Below are 24,437 nucleotides of genomic sequence, written 5' to 3'. Positions count from 1 at the left end.
TCCTTCTAATGGACAGAGTCTTCTCCCGAATCTTCTTTCAGAGTGCTCGACCAGCCCTCTGAGCTCTGTGGCATCCACGATCTTCTTCAGCATACGATGGGTCAGTGATAGGCCTGTGACAAGTCGGACAAACTAACTGACTAAGCCTATCTTAGTTATACCATTTTCCAGGGTATGTTGCAAATTCTGTGTATTCCCTTCATTTGATTGGTCAGTAGGACGGGAAGAGGTCATCACACCATACTAGTATGAAGTTGTTTTCCTTTAATTTAAGTGATCTATATTCCCGCCCATAGTTTAGTTTCCTAAGCTTTTATTCCACCCAGCAATATTCATTTCATTTCATATACAATGTATACATTTTTGTTTGCTTTTTCTTCCTTTCTCTGAGTCAAGGGGTGAGGTTCTCAGGCACATCGTGGGTAAGATGGAACTTGGCAGACATTCAATGCCAGGACTTCAAGGTTTTCAGAGTTTGAGTGTGCACGTGCAACAAATCCTAAATGGAGTTTCAGATACCCTTCAGGCCCAAATACGAGCTGATAATAAAGTCAAAGAAGGACATGGTAGAATGCGAAAATAAATGAATGCTCTGTATACCACTTATTCCTACTCTAATAACATTATTTTTTTTTAACTATAGCATTAATAGATTAGCAAAACATGCTGGATTTAGATCCAGCAAAAACAAATGCATTAGCATGTGAGGTTTAAAGCGGCCATATTAAGCACTAATGCGCAGCTGCAAAGAATTGCGAGTCTCATATTAACATGACTTGAGAATCTGGATTTCATTAAAGACACGGAGGCTGACATTATGCATTATTCCTTTAATGCAGTCCAAGCAGCTGCTTACCTCACAATATTAAAAGGTTCCAGAATAGAACAATAGCAACACATGAAAGGCATGAGCCATCAACAATCTGCCTCTTTTAAATGTGGAGGAAAATAAGTTCATGAAACTTGAAACATTAAAACGATCTTCTGATGAGCAGGATGAAGGAGAAGGAAGAACGAAGGTAGAACCAAAGTCCAGACGACACACAGTTAAGGAGCGTTACCTGAAAAAAGAAAGAAGTAAATAGCTCTTGAATGTAAAAGATAGTGTCAAGCTTATCAAGCTAAACGGAACAAGAGATGAAGCAAGTTCTGTTAATAAAAAGTACAGTAATAAAAAACTGAAAAAAGCAGCATTAAATCATTGTAAGACCACCAAGGGGTGGGATGGGAGGGATAATGTCAGCCTCCGTGTCTTTAATGAAATCCATATTCTCTAGTCATGTTAATATGAGAATCGCAATTTCATTACAATAACGGAGGCTACATTATGCATGTTGGTAGCTTTGTAAAACAACATCAGACATATGTTAATAGGCTTGCAATAATGACGTGCAAATGTGCTAGCATTTGACCAGTCAGCAGCTTTGAGAATGTCGTCCAACTTACTTCTAGACCAGAGAGATTTACTGGCCATAGCACCCCTCTGAGGGTGTGAGCTTGAAATGTCTTTAAGTCAATACCTGCTAAACTCATAACAGTCTTAACCCATCTAGCAATAGAGGTCGAGGTTATGCCTTTGTGGTCTTTAACAAAGGATATAAGTAATTGGTTAACATCCTAAGGGCGAAGAGCAAATATTCTGCGATCATACTCTCTCATGCAGTCCACAATGCAAAGTTTTGGACATAAATAAAAACGTGGGTAAAGGATTGAATTGGACATAGTCATTGTTCTTCTATAAATCTAAAATTTTACTCCGAACATGTTAAAAGATCTATTCGTAATCTCCAGGGATTTGACATCAGAGACCCTTCTGCATGAGATTAGGCATAGTAGAGTAGCCAGCTTAATGGAAAGGTTTTTTTTTATTTTTTTTTTTAATGAGGAGAGTATTAACAGGCCAGTTATTGAAAAGATCAAGGATTAGTTTGACATCCCAAAGACTTTCATATTTAGGTTTAGGAGGTCTTCTTAAAGGAATGTTTTTCATCACTCTACAAACAATGACATTTTTACTTACCGTTTTACCATTGTCAAGGACATGACCAGCAGAAATAGTCTATCTATAGCAATTGATAGTTCTATAGCTGAGGCCTTTATCAAATTGTTTAACAAGGAAGTTAACTATGTCAACAATAGGTGCTTCCAAGGAATCCAGGTTCCTATCCAGGCACCAATGTACCCAGATTCTCCATATGTTGTTATATCTGTAGTGAGTGCCTGGGGGCCAAGACTCTCTGAGGAGAGTTGCAGCCGTAGCGGAAAGTCTTGAGATTTCATTGGATCTCCTGACAGTCTCCAGGCAAGAAGGGTTAAACTCCTGTTCTGAATTAGGGGGTGAACTCCTCCGTCTACGTCTGCAAGAACATTCTCTAGGGTAGGAATTAAGAAGGGGGGGGGGGTTGCAAGCTATTTCTAGAGTGGTGAGGAACCATGGCCAAAAGGGAGTTATTAGGGAGTTATTAGGACAAGGAAGCACTGATCCTGTCTCACTATCTGAAGAACTCTCTGAATCATGGCAAAGGGAGGGAATGCGTACACCTTGGCTCCTTTCCAAGATTGTAGTAAGGCGTTGACTGCTAGAGCACTCGGTCGGGCATCCAGCTGAAGTTGTTCTCCAGTTGAAAGGTTAGTCTGCTCGCAAATAAGTCTATCTCTAGAGGGCCCCAGATCTTGTTTAGGGTACTGAACACGGAAACCTTCAGTGTCCAATTGCAGTGATCTAACAGGAATCTTGAGTTCCAGTCTGCAGAGTATTCTGCTTTGAGAGCGATCTTATGTTCCAGACAGAACATCCAAAGTTTCTTTTCTAGATTCGAGAGGGCGTAGATTTGGTGCGCTCATGAGGGCTTAAAGCCCAGCTGTTAGTTCTAAATAATTTATGCGGTGAGATGATTCCTCTTGTGACCAGATACCACCAGTGTTCTGATTGAGAAGGCAAGCTCCCCCTACCATGAAGGCTCGGATCTGATTCTAAAACAAACTCTGGTTTTGAACCAAAGATTGCTTTTCTGTTCGAAGCGTCTAGGTTCTCAAGCCACCAGGCTAGTTCTGATTTGGTTTCTTGATCCACACAGATCTGATCTCCGTACCAGAGGCCAGTTCTTCGGGCTCTCGCCTTTACCATTTGGAGGGACCGATAGTTGAGGGGACCGGGAAAGATGGCTTGGATGGAGGAGGAGAGGAGACCCAGAAGCCTGGCTAGCTCTCTCAGAGATAAGTCTTGCTGTTTCAGGACGTGTCTTATTTCCTTCCTGATTTTGGTAATCTTTTTTTAAGGTAGTAAAAGGAGACATTTCAATGTGTCTACTGTGAAACCTAGAAACTCCAGAGATCTGGAAGGGGAAAGAATTGATTTATCTTTGTTTATGATGAATCCTAAACTTTCTAGGAGATCCATCACAGTCTTCAGGTCTTTGGCTAGTTGTGAAGGCTCTTGACACATTATAAGAATGTCGTCAAAGTAAATGATTAAACTAATGCCCCTTATTCTTAGAGTTGAAGCACCAAGGGGCAGAGGAGAGTCCGAAGGGAAGAGCCTGAAATTGTTAAAGGTGATTTTTCCTAGACAAATTGAAGAAAGGGTTGGTGGGATTCGGCCATAGGAATTGTGAAGTAAGCATCATTTAGGTCTAGTTTGACTAGCCAGTCTACCTCTAGAGGTAAATCCCTTAAGAGATGGATGCCCCTCATCTTGAAGTGTCTGTAAACCAAATATTTGTTTAGTTCTCTTAAGTTTATGACAGGTCTCCAACCTTTGTCTTTCTTTTTTATAAGAAAGAGTGTGCTTATAAATCTTAAAGTTTCTAATGGGACCTCTATTATGTCTCTTTTCTGAAGCATAGAGATCTCCTCCTCTACTATTATTTGTTGCTCTGGAGAGAGAGGCCTGTTTCTTGGGAAAGAAGTTTGTAAAGGTATGTGAGTTCAATCTATCATAAACCCATTGACAGTGTTTAAGAACTAAGGATCTTGAGTGATCAATCTCCAATTGTGAAGGAAGTATTTGAGTCTGCTACCCATTTTTTGGGTGAAAGAAGGAGAAGGGAGAGGGTAGAGAGTTCTCACTTGCAGGGTTGTTTGAGATGAAGGTTCCACAGGATATAAATCCTCTGATGCGTTGGCCTCTTATTCTCTGGGGATAGAATTGAGGCCCGCCATAAAAGGTTAGGATTGAAAAACTCTGCGCATATTTTGCTGTGCCTGGTCCAGGGCGGTGAAAGTGGAGACGTATTTCCCCAAGGATTTAATGAGGTATTCTCCAAAGAGTAAACCTTTTGGGTTTTACGAGGGTCCTTTATCCGCCATGTCAGTTAGTTTTGGATTTATTTTAGTCAAAACAACTCTTTGTCTTTCTGCATTAATGCTAGCGTTGGCATTACCCAGTAGAATTAATGCTCTCTGGCTCCATCCCCTGATTGGTGTTGGGAGGGGTGCCATTGATGTGGCTGTCTTCTGCGGAATTTGGATTCTGGCTAATGGTTCCAGTATGTCAAGAAGACGGTCTTGGCACCTTTTCAGGGATTTTTCCATCCCTTTTCTTGAATCAGGTCAAAAGTTTGAATAGGAACCTAATGTGTTCAGGGTCAGCTTTTATCCTCAGTAGAAGGTCTAGAGCATTCAGCTCTAACGATGTTACGAGTGTCCTTTTCCAAGAGGTTTCTTATCGATTTTTTAATGAATTTTGTGACGTGGTCCTGAGGGAACCACTCAGAACTTCTTGGATGTTTCAGATTTAATGGGGAAAACATTTCTTCCCCTAAGGGGTCAAGGATAATGTCCTTAGAGGATGATGGGAGTTCCTCTTATGGATTGTAAAATGCTTGATCATCTTCATCAAGATCTTATCAGAATCAAAACTAGTAATATCCTACATCCTAATACCCCTCTAAAGAACATTAGAGTGAGTTTAGGAAGCAAAAGCTATTTTGATTCTAGTCGCCATATTCTACTTTTTTTAGTACAAAGAAAATCCCCCCCACTTACATTCTCATGTCTCACTGTTTATAAATTGCTAGTTCATTAGATTTCACACACAATTATTTAACTTTGTTTGATGGTCCATGGTGGGGATTTTCGTTAGCAAGCGTATCTTCATTCTCCATGAGCACTCAGGCCCTAATTATGACTAGCCCTTATGAGTGGTCCGCTCTAGGTAAATACAGGTTTTGAAGTGTTTCCGGGCCTTAAATATTAGATCCTCAACCTCCAGACCCAATAATTACTCGCCAGGTGACACCAGACATGCACCCACCAGTGGAGCTACATGGCTAGCAGATAGCTGCAGTGCCAGACCCCTGTCTTTCTGCATATTACAGCATGGTTGCGACAAAAAAAGCTTCCCTCTTGCTGCTTCTTAGTCCCCTTCTGCGCAACAAAGTACAAGAGAAAAAGCCCTCAGAACATTTAGCACCTTTAAGTAGGTGATAAATGTTTGTGTATTTGGGGTCGATTGTTTCCCTGGAAGGCAGAGGAAATTGAATAGAATTGGACGGTTGTTATAGGGTCAGCGTATAATTCAAGCACCTAAAAGGAGACGAGAGTAATGCTTGCAGTTTGTCTAACTTTTACCCAGCGCTCGGGTAGTATTCCAAACCATTGTTCTTTTTCCCACCATGCCACCTCAGTTTGGAACTAGCCATATGCAAATTAGTTTTGACCGTGCTCCAATAGAAATAAATCCACACTGATCTGTCAATCCAGGTCCTCCCTGAACTGGAACACAAGCATTTCAAGACCGGTTTTGCCCTGATTGTGCCTTGTCATTTGGGTGTAGCTTTGTTCCAGTGGCACATTGAGCACAATTTCCTGTTTTAGCTTGATTATTTGCTTTCTGTGTCTCTGATTATCTAATTGTGAACGTCCGGGGATCTCAAGCCTAACAGTAGAGACTGTGTTTAACACTTCTGTATGTTACATGTAATTCACACCTTTTCTAATTTTTTGCGGCTAATGGCGATGGGTCTGTTCAGCACCGTTGACACTGTGGTCATAAACTGCGCTCAGTACATAGACACATGTAAGAAAAAGTTCTGTTTGATGAGATGGTGGGAACTGGGCAGAGGTTGGCAGATTGATACACAGGTTTGTTTTGTTGTGTCACTTGTGTGCCAAAGGTGATCTACATTGATAACTTTTTTTCTGTGCAGGTTTTACAAAATCCCATGCAGATTGCAGACTTGTACAGGGAAACCATCCAGTTCCCATCCCTGTGTAATGCATGTATTGGGCCTGAAGTAATAACTCAGTATGGAGGAAAATACTGCAATATCTACACCGGTATGTATGTAGCTGCTCACCATGCTGCCATCCATCGCTGTGCTGATATTACCAGTGTGGTTGGATTCAAGATTGTTAAAGCTCCCAACAGTGTGTGCATGTCTAGTACACAATGACTGTAGTGCTATTTATATGAATAACCCTGGTTTAGTAGTGAAAAAGGTGCAATTCCATTTTATTTCCTTTTGTATACTGGATTAGCTATAAGTAAAAAGCAACATAGAAAATAGTTGTCAACGTTTTCTAACAATAGGCCCTTTCTGAAATATTTGGCTTGCTGGTAATGTTCTATATGACTTATATTGACTGGGTCCCTAGAATTGCATTTTCTGTTCAAACTCCATCTGAATTTTTGCAGACATGCACAGCAAAAACAGGCAGACAGATGTATACCAAACTCTGATCAAAAGATAGTGGTTGTCCAACTTGGTTTCTATGATTGTTTGACCTTTATGTATTAAGCATATTTGTCTTTAATGCAACGTTTTATAGATTTTTTTTTGATCTCAGACGTATCAATAAGGAACAAGTCCACAGTCACAAAAGAACTACATAAATACATAGCATAATCTCAACACCTAAAGCAGCCTAGTGGTCACATAGTAAAAGCTCATTGCTCCATCATTAACCACCCCCACCCTCACCTCCCCAGTTTTCAAGCTGCCACAAATCCTTCATAGGTTCAAATTTCGTCATCCGGAGACTAGAGCGAGTCTCCACATTCTTCGATGAGAATTCCTCTGTATTTGCGCCACTCTGTCCATATTTTGTAATATTTCTGTGGATACCCTCTGGGTGCATAAATGGGATTTCCATGCTCATACAACAGTCTAATTCCATTTTCCATCCTTCCAAGGTCTGAGGGTCTGCACTTTTCCATGCTTTAGCAATGTCCCTCTTGGCCACAATGAATCCCAATCTCATCAGAATTGCCTGATAACTATTACTGTCAATGTCTGTTGTGACGTAGAGGAGAGTGAATTTGGGATCCCTGGGCAATCTTCATCCGAGCACTCGCCAGAGCCCGTAAGCACGTCCTTCGAGAAGGGAAGTAGTTGTTCATAAGACAGCTGGACAAAGCTATGGTTCCGAATTCGCCATAACTTTTCCAGCGTATAGTAGACTCTTAAGTATTTCAGTTGGATGAGTGTAAATTGTGAAACAATTGCTGCTTCTCAGAGGAGACTTGAAGCTCTCTCCAATCATCATCCTTTGGGGGGTCCCTTGTCCCCGCCCATGCCACTTGTAATTGGTCAAATGTGTCTTTTGAATTAATCACTAATGAGCGGTACATGTGGGATATCTTAGTTATGAACAGCTAGCTTGTCAAGTAGGTTTTTAGCTTCTTTTGGGCTATGGTCTAGATCTGCTATGAAGAGCATAAGGACATGCCGGAGCTGTAAATATTTTAAAAACGGACTACGGCGGTGATCATACTCTCCCTGTAAGTCTGCAGAGGATTTTAGCACCAGACCAGACATAATGTTTCCCATATTAGAGATACATATGGTATCTGTGGTAAATGTCCTCTCCACTGTTCCTCACTAGATAGACTGTACTTTGTCATCTGTGACATCACAGAATCCCTGGGTGACTCTCTGGCTCACAGTGTCTCTCTCTACCTGACTGTGGCAGTTGGTCATCCCAGGCTGAGCTGCTAACAGCTAGCTCCTGGTGGGGTTTTACTTGTCTACTCCTGTACTTAATATATTGGAAGGAACTTACATTAAAGAATCTTACTTACACAGTGGACTGTGCATCTTTCCTTTACTACATTTTGGCGACGATTTAAAGAGGATGAACCTACGTGTGAATTACTGAGAAAGGCAAACTAAGGAACCAAGGAATCACAAGGAAAAAAACTTTTGACTTCAAGAACTCTCAAAACTTCATATTGAAACTAAAGGTAAGCCCCCAGCTGACCCCACCAGTGTCCTGTTCCACCTGGACAGCCTGCAACCTGGGCGGTTTTTATGCCATCACCAAGGTATCTACAGTCTTCTCAAAGTCTGCTGCTTCAGTCTCTCCAACAGTGGCACAACAGCTTGTGCACCCTGCTGTGTTGCACTGCTCAATTCGAGTCCTGCGTTGGTAGCGTCACAGTTTGAAGACAACTCATGTGAGTAAAGTGTGTGCCAGCGTGATCGGCTTTGCTTGAGATGCCTGTGGTATTACACTTTCCAACAGCCTCTTATATTTACCTCGATGTGTTTGCCTCCGTGTCAAGATTGCTGTTTACACATGGAGTGTCAAAAGAGGATCTAAGGGTGTACTGGACACTTTAACTACGAGCGTCTTGATCTGTTAAGCAACGTCTTTGGAAACACTCGTCAGGTTGAGATTTGTGTATGCTCTGCGAGTGACCGTTCTTTCACGTACTCTTTATCGTGAACTTTTGCTATCCAAACCACAGAGCCATTTATTTTCCAAAATTGTGTTTTAATCAGCACCATGACAGACCATTGCACTTGGTCTACGGTCAAACTTCATTCTCGCGCACTTTACCGGTCTCTTGGTGTCGCGCGGATGCAGGAGAAGTACATGCTGACGTTCTTCTCCTTGAATTCTTTGCAGCTGTTCAGTGACGTTACATGCAACAGCGCGCCGTGAGCCACACGGCGCTGCATCATGTGGCGTGCCGCCATTTTGTGCTTGGCTACAGCACATCTATTTTGAATTGTCGGAGCTCTCGTCTGCCAACCACGTTTCATGAAGCATTTGTCTTCCGGCTGCAACGTATCTTCATGCCTCAGCACACAGAGGACATTGCATTTCGTATTACCACTCGATTAGTCCTTCTTTATCGACTTTGGGACGCTATGCGTGAACAGCCACTAGGATCACTAGTAGGAAACCGGCGAGGCCCGTATCAGTTGGTCAAGGTGCGGAGTAGAGCACCGGAACTCGCGACTTTCCTTCTTCGGTTTTCTCATCTTGTGGCAACATTCGGCGATGACCGCGAACAGCTGTGTACAGATCCCGGGTGAGAGATCGCTCACCGGAGCTAATATTATTAATGTATTTGTGTAGCAGTTCTCAACACCTAATGTGTATCATTTAACACAGTTTTGTTTTGTATAGGAGTGTGTTTTTAGCATGGGAAATTCCTGGTGCTTCTTTACAAAGTGTGTCGTAGTATGGTGTGGTGGGGTAGTCAATGCTCATCCATATTGTCAGGGTTGGTATCCTGAAGTGTACCCTATCTAGGGGAGATGGTGTCAGTGTGGGTAGTCCATGCCCCATGTAGTGGTGTATGCTCATCCATATTGTCAGGGTTGGTATCCTGAAGTGTACCCTATCTAGGGGAGGTGGTTTCTGTGTGGGTAGTCCATGCCCCATGTAGTGGTGTTTGCGGGTAGTCCATGCCCTATTCTTGTTCCCAGGTTTATTATCCTGTGGTGTACCCTACTCAGGGGAGATTGTGTTTTTGTGGGTAGTCAATGCCCCATGTAGGGGTGTTTGTGGGTAGTCCATGCCCCATTTGTGTTCCCAGTGTTATTGTCCTTACCCTGTGGTGTATCCTTTTCAGGGGAGGTTGGGTATTTGCGGGTAGTCCATGCCCCATTTTTGTTCCCAGGACCACTGTCCTGCGGTGTACCCTTTTCAGGGGAGGTTGAGTGTTTGCGGGTAGTCCATGCCCCATTTTTGGTTCCCAGGATTACTGTCCTGCGGTACATTCCTCACACTCTGTGCTGTCCCTTGCTTTTGGTGGAGACTGTTTGTGCACTATGTTCTGGTCGAAGTCTACCTTCTTGTAACTTGTGGCCAGGGTTTCATGTTGGGCTGTGTATTTATCATATCTTTCGTGTCAGCACGTCTTTATCTGGGGAAGTTCTAGTTCTTTGAAAAGATTGTTTTTATTTGGTGAATTTTTGTGAAAGGGGTTTGCTCTCTTAGGGTTGTCTTGAGTGAATTTTACCCCTATTGTGTCTCTCTCTAGCGTCTCCGTCTACACTCACTTTTGTTCTAGGGTGTTTACCCTGTGGTGTACCCATGTGTGGGGAGGTTATGAGTGAGACCACATAGCTTAGCTGCTTTGGTTCGTTAAGGGAGGGGGATGTGGCATATAGTATTAAAATTAATGTTTTCTTTGTTCACATTTCTGCTAATGATACCTCATGCTAATGTTATCTCTGAACATCTCTTTTGGCTCATTCTTGTACTTTACTGCTGATGATGCATTTGAGGTATTTTGCCTATTGTGTTCTCTATTCTGTTCTTATTCCATAAGGGAAGAGGATGTGTGGTAAATGTCCTCTCCAATGTTCCTCACTAGATAGACTGTACTTTGTCATCTGTGACATCATAGAATGCCTGGGTGACTCTCTGGCTCACAGTGTCTCTCTCTACCTGACTGTGGCAGTTGGTCATCCCAGGCTGAGCTGCTAACAGCTAGCTCCTGGTGGGGTTTTACTTGTCTACTCCTGTACTTAATATCTTGGATGGAACTTACATTAAAGAATCTTACTTACACAGTGGACTGTGCATTTTTCCTTTACTACAGTATCCCAGAACTTCTGATCCTTGTAAATCCTTGTAAATCAGACACCTGTCTCAATACGGTCCCAAAACACAGGGAAGCATCTTTAGTCAAGCTCTGACAGTGTCCCTTCATACCTGAGGGATGTTGGGGCTAGGGATAGAGACCTTGGTGGAGCTCCTCCGTAAGGCAAATATAAAAGAGATGTTTCTTTCATTACTCCTTTCTCCAATGCAAAAGCAGGGTCTTCTGTGTTGTCAAAATACCATTCACTGATAATAATTAGGTGTGAGACCCTGTAGTAAAAAACAGTGTGCAGAGCAGCGATGCCACCTTCATATGTAGATTTATAACATTTAGATTTCATTACCAGACCAGAGGCTACCATTATGCATTATTTTTTTGATGCAACTTCAAGTACAAACACTTAAAAGTTACATCATAAAGCAAAGCTCTAGAATAAATAAGTGTAACTTGGCAACAGGAGCAAAGAGATCAGCATCTTTTAAATGCGGCTTCAAGACATATAAGTTGTTTTCTTCCTATGCTCTGTCACTGTACTGCTCCTTTTACTTGCTGTACCCATTTATATCCTTTTTCTGACTTTTTACCGATTTATACCCTCTCTGACTGTTTTTTTTACCATGTGCCTTTACTTGTCTTGTCAAGCTCTACTCCCACTTTGGTGAACTTGTGATTTTCCTCTCACTGTTTTCGTCCCTCGCTCATATGCGCGATCCTAATGCTTCAGATAACTTTTCCCCTTTGGGCTGCAGCTCATGACCCCCTTTCACACCTTTCTGAAAATATTACATTTAACCACCTTATTTATATTATGAATGCTCAGGTACCTTCATTTTAAGGCTGCGCCTTGTGACCACTTCGTCGCTTTTACGTTTTCCACCCATGAGAACCCCCTCTCTCCTTCCCCTTGATGCTGTAAGAGATATTTGGTTGGGCCCATCTTGCATACAGGGTGGGGTGCGGACGCTCATCGCAGCTCCAATTTACGGAGTGCTGTCCGCGCCACCGTTGTGCCTTCGGTCCTCCTCTTAGCGCACGTTAGCTCAAAGCCCATTATTAAGTAAAAAAAGATTTTTTTTAAAAAGAAGGAACCAAACGAGTAAGTCGTCGAAGGGCTCCTATTAGAGGAAAGACCTTTAGCAACGACCCATAACATGCTAGGCACTTCCTGACTGTTCAAGCTTGCCGAGGTTCCTGTAAGATGATAATGAAGGCCTGAGGATGATCGAAGTTTCTTAAGTAGTTTTATTCTTAATGGTAGAAGCACCCACGACCAGACGCTCCCTCTCAGCTCCAGGACACCAAGCAACTGACTAACATTACTGGAATCCTAGAACAAGAAGGTAGCCCCAGAAGATGGAACACAACTCAAGTGAATACAACATGACATGTGTCCTCGCAGTGTGATACAGCGCGAGGACACACAAGATCAATACATTACAGTTCCCTAGCAACGCTGCATTCAACAGCTGATTACGCCGTGGTTGACAGCTTATTAACGTTTCCTCTCCTGCCTATTTTTCAGATTATTAGATTCCTGGCATCCATTCTAATATTAAAAAAAATACCCTCTCCATCTTAACAACCAATTCAACCTTGGCTAAAACACCCTTTTTTTCTTCCCTTTACTCCTAACCTACATAGTGATCCCACCCTAAACACTCATCATGTCTGATGCTGAGTCCGATGAGTCTCAGACCCAGATACCCGCTCCAAATACTAATGAGGAACTTATTAAGAAATTTATACAGAAGGATTTACATTCCTGCATGAGGGAGACCATTAGTAAGATTGTTGCAGGCAAGAGATCTCTTTTTGACCCCACTAACCCATCTGGACTCCTCGGATGGCACTCTGCTAACATGAACAAAAATGGGGGTAAAGAAATGAGGTAATGCAACAAATTAGAAAATGAAAGCACTAGGGGAGTTCCAAGCACCTCGAATGTATTGGGAGGTCTACGAGCCTCAACAACTGAAGGAGGACTAAGCTCCTCAAATTATACAGAAGGCCTACGCGCCCCAAAAAGACTACGTGCCCACAACGACACATCCCATGTGGATGCCATAAGCGGCTCACAATATCAAAGTGCTGATACAGATCCTCTCTTATCCAATGATACATCTAGTGACTCTTTAGATGAGTACATTTAGGACCTAGACCAAATTGATTATGATATCCACTTTGACCTCTGACAGGAGGAGCTCCCGTCCTTATCAAAGGAGATTATATTTGACCCCCTTGGCCGGGAAATGTTCTCCCCTGACAACATACAACATCCTAGGAGCTCGCAGTGGTGGCCCCAAAATCATGTGGCCAAGTTTATGAAAAGATGGGTAAAACACCCACTCAAAAGAGAGGCAAGAAACATCCTGAAGGCAGAATGCCCACGTCCCGTCATCCAGGACAAATACTGCCTTACACCTAACCTGGACCCCAAACTCATCAAGTTCCTTTTCAAATTGGGCAGGGATCCCAGGAAAGGTATGGACAGCTCCCTTAAATGCTGTCAAGACAGCATGCTTGATATTGCTCGGCCCATTGTGCCACATGATTTATTTAATTGAGGAGAGCTATATCAGAGGTTCGCATCCCAACATTGATCTTCTACGTGGATGGAGCCAGAGGACTCTTATCCTCATCGGTAATGCCAACGCTTCTCTAAATACAGAGAGAAGGAAAGTGGTACTCTCCAAAATTGACCCCAAATTCTGCAACATGGCAGAAAAGGAATCTTTTTCTAACCCCAATGTCCTCCTCTTTAGGGAGGATATGATTAAAGGTTTGGGAAAATATGTAGCAACTTTTACTGCTCAGGATAAAGCACAGGCCAACATGCGCAGAGTCTTCAACCCAAGTGTTTTTGCAAGGGCCGGCAGAAGGGGTCATTCTGCCGGCCGCCTCTTCCAAGGACCCTTCTCAAGACAAAGAGGTTTCGTTCCTCCATTCCAGCCTAACACTTCATTCTTCCCTCAACGAGGTTAACCTTCCCACTCCAGAGCAAAAGGCGCCAACCTCTCCAATACTTCAAGTAAGTACCCTTCCTCCTCATCCTTCTTCTTTAACACAGAAAGTAGGGGGTCGGCTAAAACATTTCCTACACATTTGGAAACAAATCACTCGCGATCCTTGGATTTCAGAAACTGTTCAGGGTTTCAGAATAGATTTCACTGAGAAACCCACTCAAGTTTCAACTCCCAAAGTGTTAAACCTTACACTAGAGCAGGAATCTATTGTGGCAGAGGCAGTAAATTCAATGCTAATGAAGGGTGTAGTCGTAGAAGTACCTTGGGAACACAGGTTTTTCCTAAGCAATATTTTCCTAGTGGAAAAAAGGACAAGGGGTGGAGACCTGTAATAAATCTAAGAGAATTGAACACCTTTCTCACATACAATCACTTCAAGACGGAAGGTATCCATCTACTCAGGGACATGCTCTTAGAAAAAGACTGCCTAGTGAAACTAGATTTAAAAGACGCCTACTTCACGATTCCAATGGCAGAGGAGTCACAATCCTTCCTTCAATATGCGTGAAACAACCACCTTTACCAGTTTCAAGCTCTCCCCTTTGGTCTATCTTCAGCCCCTTGGTGCTTTACCTAGGTAATGAAGGCAATTACCACGGTCCTGAGAGAAAGGGATGTCTGCCTCATAATCTATTTAGACAACGTACTCATCATGTTTCAAGATCATTCCCAAATTCTGAAAGACTTGAACACCACTGTGAACTTAATAGAAAGTACAGGTTTTATTATAAACAGGGAGAAATTCATCATGACTCCCTCAAGGTCTCTAGAGTTCTTGGGCTTCACAGTAGACACCGTGAAGTCTATGCTCTTACTTACCGCAAAGAAGATATCCAAGATTCGGAAAGAGATATGTCATGTTCTGAAGTTAGATCTCCTAACCTTAAGGGAACTAGCCAGACTTCTGGACCTCCTATCATCATCTATCCAAGCTATCTTTCCGGGCCCTCTACATTACTAAGCCCTTCGAAGACTCAAGGGCAGGGCCCTCCGTTCCGGCCTTTGGTACAAGGACAAAATTCCCCTAGACACAGAGGCCAAGGCAGAACTGACTTGGTGGTTAGAGAATCTGGATGCTTGGCATGGCAAAGCTATTTTTGAGACTTCCCCAGATTACGTACTGGAATCGGATGCCAGCCTTCATGGCTGGGGTGCTTTTTTTCAAAACCAGAACACAGGAGGTTTATGGTCCTATTCAGAGAGTTTGCACCACATAAACTTTTTGGAGTTAACTGCAGGGCTTTTTGACCTAATGAGTTTCAAGCAATCCCTTCAGGGGAGGTCGGTCCTCCTCAAGATGGACAACATGTCAGCTGTCGCCTATATAAATCGTCTAGGGGCACGAGGTCACCAGACCTCTCCAACCTAGCCAAGAAACTGTGGATGTTCTGCTTGGAACATCAAATTTCGCTAAGAGCCGAATACCTTCCGGGCTAACGAATGTTTGTGCAGATTGGAATTCAAGGTTCCCAGTAGAACACACCGATTGGAAATTAAATGCAAACGTGTTCAAGAGTCTAGATTGTCTATGGGGCCCCCTAGATGTATACCTCTTAATGAGCAGACTCACGTCCCAACTTCCCAATTACTTTAGCTGGATGCCAGACCCCGGTGCTCTGGCAGTGAACGCCTTTCTCCAACTTTAGAAAGACATTCGGGATACGCTTTTTCCTCCTTTGTGATGATCCAACGCGTCTTTCAGAAGTTGAGGAAAGAAGTAATAGTCCTAGTAACTAAATTTTGGCCATCCCAAGCCTGTTTCCCAACAACTTTGGAATTAGCTTACGAAATACCCTTTGTACTTCCAGCTTCACCAGGCCTCCTAAGAGACATAGACGGTTTGGATCACCCGCTTCTTCTGAACAGAACTTTGAACCGTCTTGCCTGGAAAGTGTCAGGCGAGCCAATGAGATCTCTGGTCTTTCGGCACAGGCTTCTTCTCTCCTCCAAGAATCTTGGGCCCCCGGTACACACTATAGATACAAAGTATCTGGAAAAGATTGGTTTGTTGGTGCCCACAAAGGAACCTGAATTCCATGGAGGCTCCTATTGTGCATGTAGCCAATTTTCTTGGCAAACAATTTGAAAGAGCTCTTTCCTATAGGCCAATTAACTGTTATAGATCTGCCATTTCTGCGGGTCACTCCCTTTTAAATGGTAGAACTATTGGGAAAAACCCTATAATTCTATAATAGGTCTTCTAAGCCTGATACTATTCATAATTCTTGGCAGAATTATGAATAGTATCAGGCTTAGAAGACCTCCAAAACCTAAATATGACACCCTTTGGAACGTTAAATTGCTACTTGATCTTTGTTGTAACTTGTTAGATAATAAGAGACTCTCCATCAAACTAGCTTCTGTCCTTTGTCTGATATCCTGCCGTAGTGTTTCGGACGTTAAAGCATTGGAAATATCCAACAGATCCTATGACGCATTCAGCGTCAGATTTGAAATTATCAAGAGAACTAAAATGATGCCTGATATGATTTTTTAGGTCTCGCCTAATAATCCCGCAAGGGGTAATAGGAGAGAGTATAGGGGGCAAACCAAGGTCTGAAACCATAGCGGATTTGGGACAGTTCGTGTGGTGCACTTGTGCGGAAAGCGCGTCCACATCAAAGCCATCAGCCTCCCTCCCACAGGCATCTGTTGCTTCCCCAGCGTGGGCAGTGCGCGCTCAGCCTCACTTCTCCTCCCCCTAATTACTTTCACTTTCACGGTGCGAGGCCATGAGCTTCAGTTCAAAGGGATCCGCTCCCCCGCCCCCTGCTTCACACTTCTAAGGAATGCGCCCCCCGCCCCATCACCATCCTGTCCCTCTGGTGCCGCACTTTAGGTTTGCAAAAGACACACAATTGAGCATGGCACCCGCTTTCATAGCACGGCCGTGCTTTATCTCATCTGATGTGTTTAGCTTCAAGATTGGCGGCCGCGCCATCAGCGCTCCTCACCGATAATATATTGTTTTTTAAAGCACCATGGTTTTAAGAAAGTGTTGTTTTTTGAAAAGTGAGGCATGCTTCAGGTTTGAGAATGGCGGTGGCGCATTTCTTTTGTTATGCGTGGTTCGGCGAAATCAATCAACACAAGTCAACAATGTTGCCCGCGACTTGCAGCCCCTCATCACCATCCTGCCCCTCTGGTGCCGCACTTTAGGTTTGCAAAAGACACACAATTGAGCATGGCACCCACTTTCATATTAATAACATGGGCGCCACACTTAATATTTTAGCGGGGACCGCTCATATTATTGGGCAGCAAAGTGAAGCAATCAGCCACCACTAGGGTTGCGAGCTAACCAGCACTGCAAACTGGGCACTGCATCCCAGAACTCCTTTCCACCCATGCCCAGTCTAATAGAAAAAAATCCTGCCTAAATATGGGTCATCAAGGAGGCCTGCCGCTCACCTAACATGCATAGAGTGCGGTTTATACCCCACAGTCCTCCACTGCCGGGAGCATCATGCTACACCCACTCACAGCTGCAGCACAGTTCTCCCCCAACTTTCGTCATCCACTCAGCACCATGACCCTAGGATCTGCTCCCATCACCCCCGAAACAACAGTAAGGGTGCTTAGAGTATTACGGCAGCAGTTGGGTGCCTGAAGACGACGCAGCTCAGTGTCGGCCTGCGCTATCGCAACGCTGCTCCTGATCTTTCACTCACCGGGGCAGCCATCTAATGGGGAGGAAAAATAGCTTATTGTTTGGTAAATCTTGTGACCCAGTACTGCATAATTTTGTATTTTGAAATAATCTGTTCAGGTAGGCATATCAAGGCTAAAGGTCTTGCCTACGGGACAAGAACTAACAGCTTGTTCAGTGTTTAGCCATGTTGTAAGTGTTGTCCGTCATATATTATAGCTCTGGTTGTTATTCTACAGGCCAAGGCTTTCAATTACAAGCAACGCTCTAAACAACAGCAGAATTTGTACCAACCAAGGCACTACATGTCTCTAGCTTCACAGCTCTGACCACTTGTTTATAGCACTATGGTGATCCCAAAAGTCCTGCTGCATTAAAAAAATTACATATCTGATTGCATAGCAAGTGTTATTATTCCCCAACGCAGTTATACTCCTTGTATCGACCCTTATAGGATTAAGGTACAAGTCATCTTGTTTGGTGTGCAACCTGTGAATGCAAGTATATCCCAGCAGCAGGAGCCAAACACACTGTGCTATGTTATAAGCTAAACAGAGGTGTGCAGGGGTGGTGTGTGATATTCCTTCGTGATGAGTGAATAGATTGTCATGCTATGTTCATTTAGCACCCTCAGTTGGAGCTGCGGTGCATCACAAAATCATCACTCAGAGCTACCCCAGCATCACTCAGGACCACCACATTATCACTCAGCACCACCACAGCACCACTTAGCACCACCACAGCACCACTCAGCACCACCACAGCATCACTCAGCACCACCCAGCATCACTCAGCACCACCACAGCATCACTCAGCAAAACAACAGCATCACTCAGCACCACCACACCATCACTCAGCACCACCACAGCACCACTCAGCACCACCACAGCACTACTCAGCATCACCCCAGCATCACTCAGCACCACCCCAGCATCACTCAGCACCACCACAGCATCACTCAGCACCACTACAGCATCACTCAGCACCACCACAGCATCACTCAGCACCACCACAGCACCACTCAGCACCACCACAGCACCACTCAGCACCACCACAGCATCACTCAGCACCACCACAGCACCGCTCAGCACCACCACAGCACCACTCAACACCACCCTAGCATCACTCAGCACCACCACAGCATCACTCAGCAAAACCACAGCATCACTCAGCACCACCACACCATCACTCAGCACCACCACAGCACCACTCAGCACCACCACAGCACCACTCAGCACCACCACAGCACCATTCAGCACCACCACAGCACCACTCAGCACCACCACAGCACCCCTCAGCGCCACCCCAGCACCACTCAGCACTACCACAGCATCACTCAGCACCACCACAGCATCACTCAGCACCACCACAGCACCACCACAGCACCACTCAGCACCACCACAGCACCACTACGCACCACCACAGCACCACCACAGCACCACTGCTTGCTCTTAATGCTGTGTTGTGTTTACCTTTTCAAAGCGCCAGGACGCCCCTTTGCTGGGGAAGCTGTGCGCGGTACAAATAAAAATAACATAACATAACTCAGCACCACCACAGCATCACTCAGCACCACAACAGCATCACTCAGCACCACCACACCACCACTCAGCACCACCACAGCATCACTCAGCGCCACCCCAGCATCACTCAGCAGCACCTCTCAGCATCATTTAGCAGCACCACCCCAGCATCACTCAGCGCCACCCCAGCATCACTCAGCGCCACCACAGCACCACTCAGCGCCACCACAGCATCACTCAGCACCACCACATTATCACTCAGCACCACCACATTATCATTCAGCACCACCACAGCACCACTCAGCACCACCACAGCATCACTCAGCACCACCACAGCACCACCACAGCACCACTCAGCATCACCACAGCATCACTCAGCACCACAACAGCATCACTCAGCACCACCACAGCACCACTCAGCAATACCACTGCATCACTCAGCGCCACCCCATCATCACTAAAACACCACCACATTATCACTCAGCGCCACCACAGCACCACTCAGCACCACCACAGCACCACTCAGCACCACCACAGCACCACTCAGCACCACCCCAGCATCACTCAGCACCACCCCAGCATCATTCAGCACCACTCAGCACCACCACAGCACCACTCAGCACCACCACAGCATCACTCAGCACCACAACAGCATCACTCAGCACCACCAAAGCATCACTCAGCACAACCACAGCATCACTCAGCACCACCACAGCACCACTCAGCACCACCACAGCATCACTCAGCACCACCACAGCACCACTCAGCACCACCACAGCACCACCACAGCACCACTCAGCACCACCACAGCACCAACAAGCACGACCCCAGCATCACTCAGCACCACCACAGCATCACTAAGCACGACCACAGCATCACTCAGCATCACCACAGCATCACTCAGCACCACCACAGCACCACTCAGCACCACCACAGCATCACTCAGCACCACCACAGCACCACTCAGCACTACCACAGCATCACTCAGCACCACAACATCATCACTCAGCACCACCACAGCACCACCACAGCATCACTCGGCGCCAACACAGCATCACTCAGCAGCACCACTCGGCACCACCACAGCACCACTCAGCACCACCACAGCATCACTCAGCGCCACCCCAGCATCACTCAGCACCACTCACCATCACCACATCATCATTCAGCGCTACCCCAGCATCACTCAGCCCCACCACATTATCACTCAGCACCACCACATTATCACTCAGCACCACTCAGCACCACCACAGCATCACTCAGTGCCACCCCAGCATCACTCAGCACCACCCCATCTTCACTCACTCAGCACCACCACAGCATCACTCAGCACCACCACAGCACCACTCAGCACCACCACAGCATCACTCAGCACCACTCAGCACCACCACAGCACCACTCAGCGCCACTCCAGCATCACTCAGCGCCACCCCAGCATCACTCAGCACCACCACATTATCACTCAGCAGTACCACAGCATCACTCGGCAGCACCACAGCATCACTCAGCAACACCACAGCATCACACAGCACCACTCAGCACCACCACAGCATCACTCGGCACCACCACAGCACCACTCAGCACCACCACAGCATCACTCAGCACCACAACAGCATCACTCAGCAGCACCCTTCAGCACCACCACAGCATCACTCAGCGCCACCCCAGCATCACTCAGCAGCACCACTCAGCACCACCACAGCACCACCACAGCATCACTCAGTGCCAACCCATCATCACTCAGCACCACCAAAGCACCACTCAGCATCACCACATCATCACTCGGCGCTACCCCAGCATCACTCAGCAACACCACATTATCACTCAACAACACCACATTATCACTCAGCACCACCACAGCACCACTCAGCACCACCACAGCATCACTCAGCACCACCACAGCACCACCACAGCACCACTCAGCACCACCACAGCACCACTCAGCAACACCACATTATCACTCAACAACACCACATTATCACTCAGCACCACCACAGCACCACTCAGCACCACCACAGCATCACTCAGCACCACCACAGCACCACTCAGCACCACCACAGCACCACTCATCACCACCACATTATCACTCGGCACCACCACATTATCACTCAGAACCACTCAGCACCACCACCGCACCACTCAGCACCACCACAGCACCACTCAGCACCACCAGAGCACCACTCAGCACCACCACAGCACCATTCAGCACCACCACAGCACCACTCAGCACCACCACAGCACCACTCAGCGCCACCCCAGCATCACTCAGCACCACCCCAGCACCACTCAGCACCACCACAGCATCACTCAGCACCACCACAGCATCACTCAGCACCACCACAGCACCACTCAGCACCACCACAGCACCACTACGCACCACCACAGCACCACTCAGCACCACCACAGCACCACTGCTTGCTCTTAATGCTGTGTTGTGTTTACCTTTTCAAAGCACCAGGACGCCCCTTTGCTGGGGAAGCTGTGCGCGGTACAAATAAAAATAACATAACATAACTCAGCACCACCACAGCATCACTCAGCACCACAACAGCATCACTCAGCACCACCACACCACCACTCAGCACCACCACAGCATCACTCAGCGCCACTCCAGCATCACTCAGCAGCACCTCTCAGCATCACTTAGCAGCACCACTCAGCGCCACCCCAGCATCACTCAGCACCACCACAGCACCATTCAGCGCCACCACAGCATCACTCAGCACCACCACATTATCACTCAGCACCACCACATTATCATTCAGCACCACCACAGCATCACTCAGCACCACCACAGCATCACTCAGCACCACTACAGCACCACTCAGCACCACCACAGCACCACTCAGCACCACCACAGCATCACTCAGCAGCACCACAGCATCACTCAGTGTCACCCCAGCATCACTCAGCATCACCACAGCACCACTCAGCATCACCACATCATCACTCAGCGCTACCCCAGCATCACTCAGCACCACCACATTATCACTCCGCACCACCACATTATCACTCAGCACCACCACAGCACCACTCAGCACCACCACAGCATCACTCAGCACCACCACAGCACCACTCAGCATCACCACAGCATCACTCAGCACCACCACAGCATCACTAAGCACGACCACATCATCACTCAGCGCTACCCCAGCATCACTCAGCACCACCACATTATCACTCAGCACCACCACATTATCACTCAGCACCACCACAGCACCACTCAGCACCACCACAGCATCACTCAGCACCACCACAGCACCACTCAGCACCACAACAGCATCACTCAGCACCACCACAGCACCACTCAGCAATACCACTGCATCACTCAGCGCCACCCCATCATCACTAAAACACCACCACATTATCACTCAGCGCCACCACAGCACCACTCAGCACCACCACAGCACCACTCAGCACCACTCAGCACCACCACAGCACCACTCAGCACCACCCCAGCATCACTCAGCACCACCCCAGCATCATTCAGCACCACTCAGCACCACCACAGCACCACCACAGCATCACTCAGCACCACAACAGCATCACTCAGCACCACCAAAGCATCACTCAGCACAACCACAGCATCACTCAGCACCACCACAGCACCACTCAGCACCACCACAGCATCACTCAGCACCACCGCAGCACCACTCAGCACCACCACAGCACCAACAAGCACGACCCCAGCATCACTCAGCACCACCACAGCATCACTCAGCACCACCACAGCATCACTAAGCACGACCACAGCATCACTCAGCATCACCACAGCATCACTCAGCACCACCACAGCACCACTCAGCACCACCACAGCATCACTCAGCACCACCACAGCACCACTCAGCACCACCACAGCATCACTCAGCACCACAACATCATCACTCAGCACCACCACAGCACCACTCAGCACCACCACAGCATCACTCGGCGCCAACACAGCATCACTCAGCAGCACCACTCGGCACCACCACAGCACCACTCAGCACGACCACAGCACCACTCAGCACGACCACAGCATCACTCAGCGCCACCCCAGCATCACTCAGCACCACTCACCATCACCACATCATCACTCAGCGCTACCCCAGCATCACTCAGCCCCACCACATTATCACTCAGCACCACCACATTATCACTCAGTACCACTCAGCACCACCACAGCATCACTCAGTGCCACCCCAGCATTACTCAGCACCACCCCAGCTTCACTCAGCACCACCACAGCATCACTCAGCACCACCACAGCACCACTCAGCACCACCACAGCATCACTCAGCACCACTCAGCACCACCACAGCACCACTCAGTGCCACCCCAGCATCACTCAGCGCCACCCCAGCATCACTCAGCACCACCACAGCATCACTCAGCAGTACCACAGCATCACTCGGCAGCACCACAGCATCACTCAGCACCACCACAGCATCACACAGCACCACTCAGCACCACCACAGCATCACTCGGCACCACCACAGCACCACTCAGCACCACCACAGCCTCACTCAGCACCACAACAGCATCACTCAGCAGCACCACTCAGCACCACCAAAGCATCACTCAGCGCCACCCCAGCATCACTCAGCAGCACCACTCAGCACCACCACAGCACCACTCAGCATCACCACATCATCACTCGGCGCTACCCCAGCATCACTCAGCACCACCACATTATCACTCAGCAACACCACATTATCACTCAACAACACCACATTATCACTCAGCACCACCACAGCACCACTCAGCACCACCACAGCATCACTCAGCACCACCACAGCACCACCACAGCACCACTCAGCACCACCACAGCACCACTCAGCAACACCACATTATCACTCAACAACACCACATTATCACTCAGCACCACCACAGCACCACTCAGCACCACCACAGCATCACTCAGCACCACCACAGCACCACTCAGCACCACCACAGCACCACTCAGCACCACCACATTATCACTCGGCACCACCACATTATCACTCAGAACCACTCAGCACCACCACCGCACCACTCAGCACCACCACAGCATCACTCAGCACCACCACAGCATCACTCAACACCACCACAGCATCACTCAGCGCCACCCCAGCATCACTCAGCATCACCACACCACCACTCAGCATCACCACATCATCACTCAGCGCTACCCCAGTATCACTCAGCACCACCATATTATCACTCAGCACCACCACATTATCACTCAGCCCCACCACAGCACCACTCAGCACCACCACAGCACCACCACAGCACCACTCAGCACCACCACAGCACCACTCAGCACCACTGTTCCCGCTAACGTGCGCGCCTGGGCGCCCGAGCACAAATGTCTCCCAGAGCGCGCAGTGTAATTTGCGAAGCGCGCACACTCAGCTGAGGACAGTTGGTGCCGCTGCTTCTGAAATGCGTGCAGCGCGAAAGGCAGACGGAGACCACTCGAAGTTTGTCAGCAAGTG

The 24,437-nt window shown here is 46.9% G+C and overlaps 1 protein-coding gene across 1 annotated transcript in view; it reads left to right on the top strand.

Moving 5' to 3' along the window:
* APEH (acylaminoacyl-peptide hydrolase) overlaps nt 1-24,437 on the top strand; it is an 883,124-nt gene that overhangs the window by 82,698 nt on the left and 775,989 nt on the right. Inside the window, exon 2 of the mRNA XM_086938781.1 lies at nt 6,150-6,279. Coding sequence (XP_086794907.1) covers nt 6,150-6,279 — 130 coding nt within the window. The remainder of the gene's footprint in view (nt 1-6,149; nt 6,280-24,437) is intronic.

This window comes from Lissotriton vulgaris, chromosome 9 (genome assembly GCF_964263255.1).
Source record: "Lissotriton vulgaris chromosome 9, aLisVul1.2, whole genome shotgun sequence".
Taxonomy (NCBI): Eukaryota; Metazoa; Chordata; class Amphibia; order Caudata; family Salamandridae; genus Lissotriton; species Lissotriton vulgaris.
This window is presented reverse-complemented; position numbering and strand designations above follow the sequence as displayed.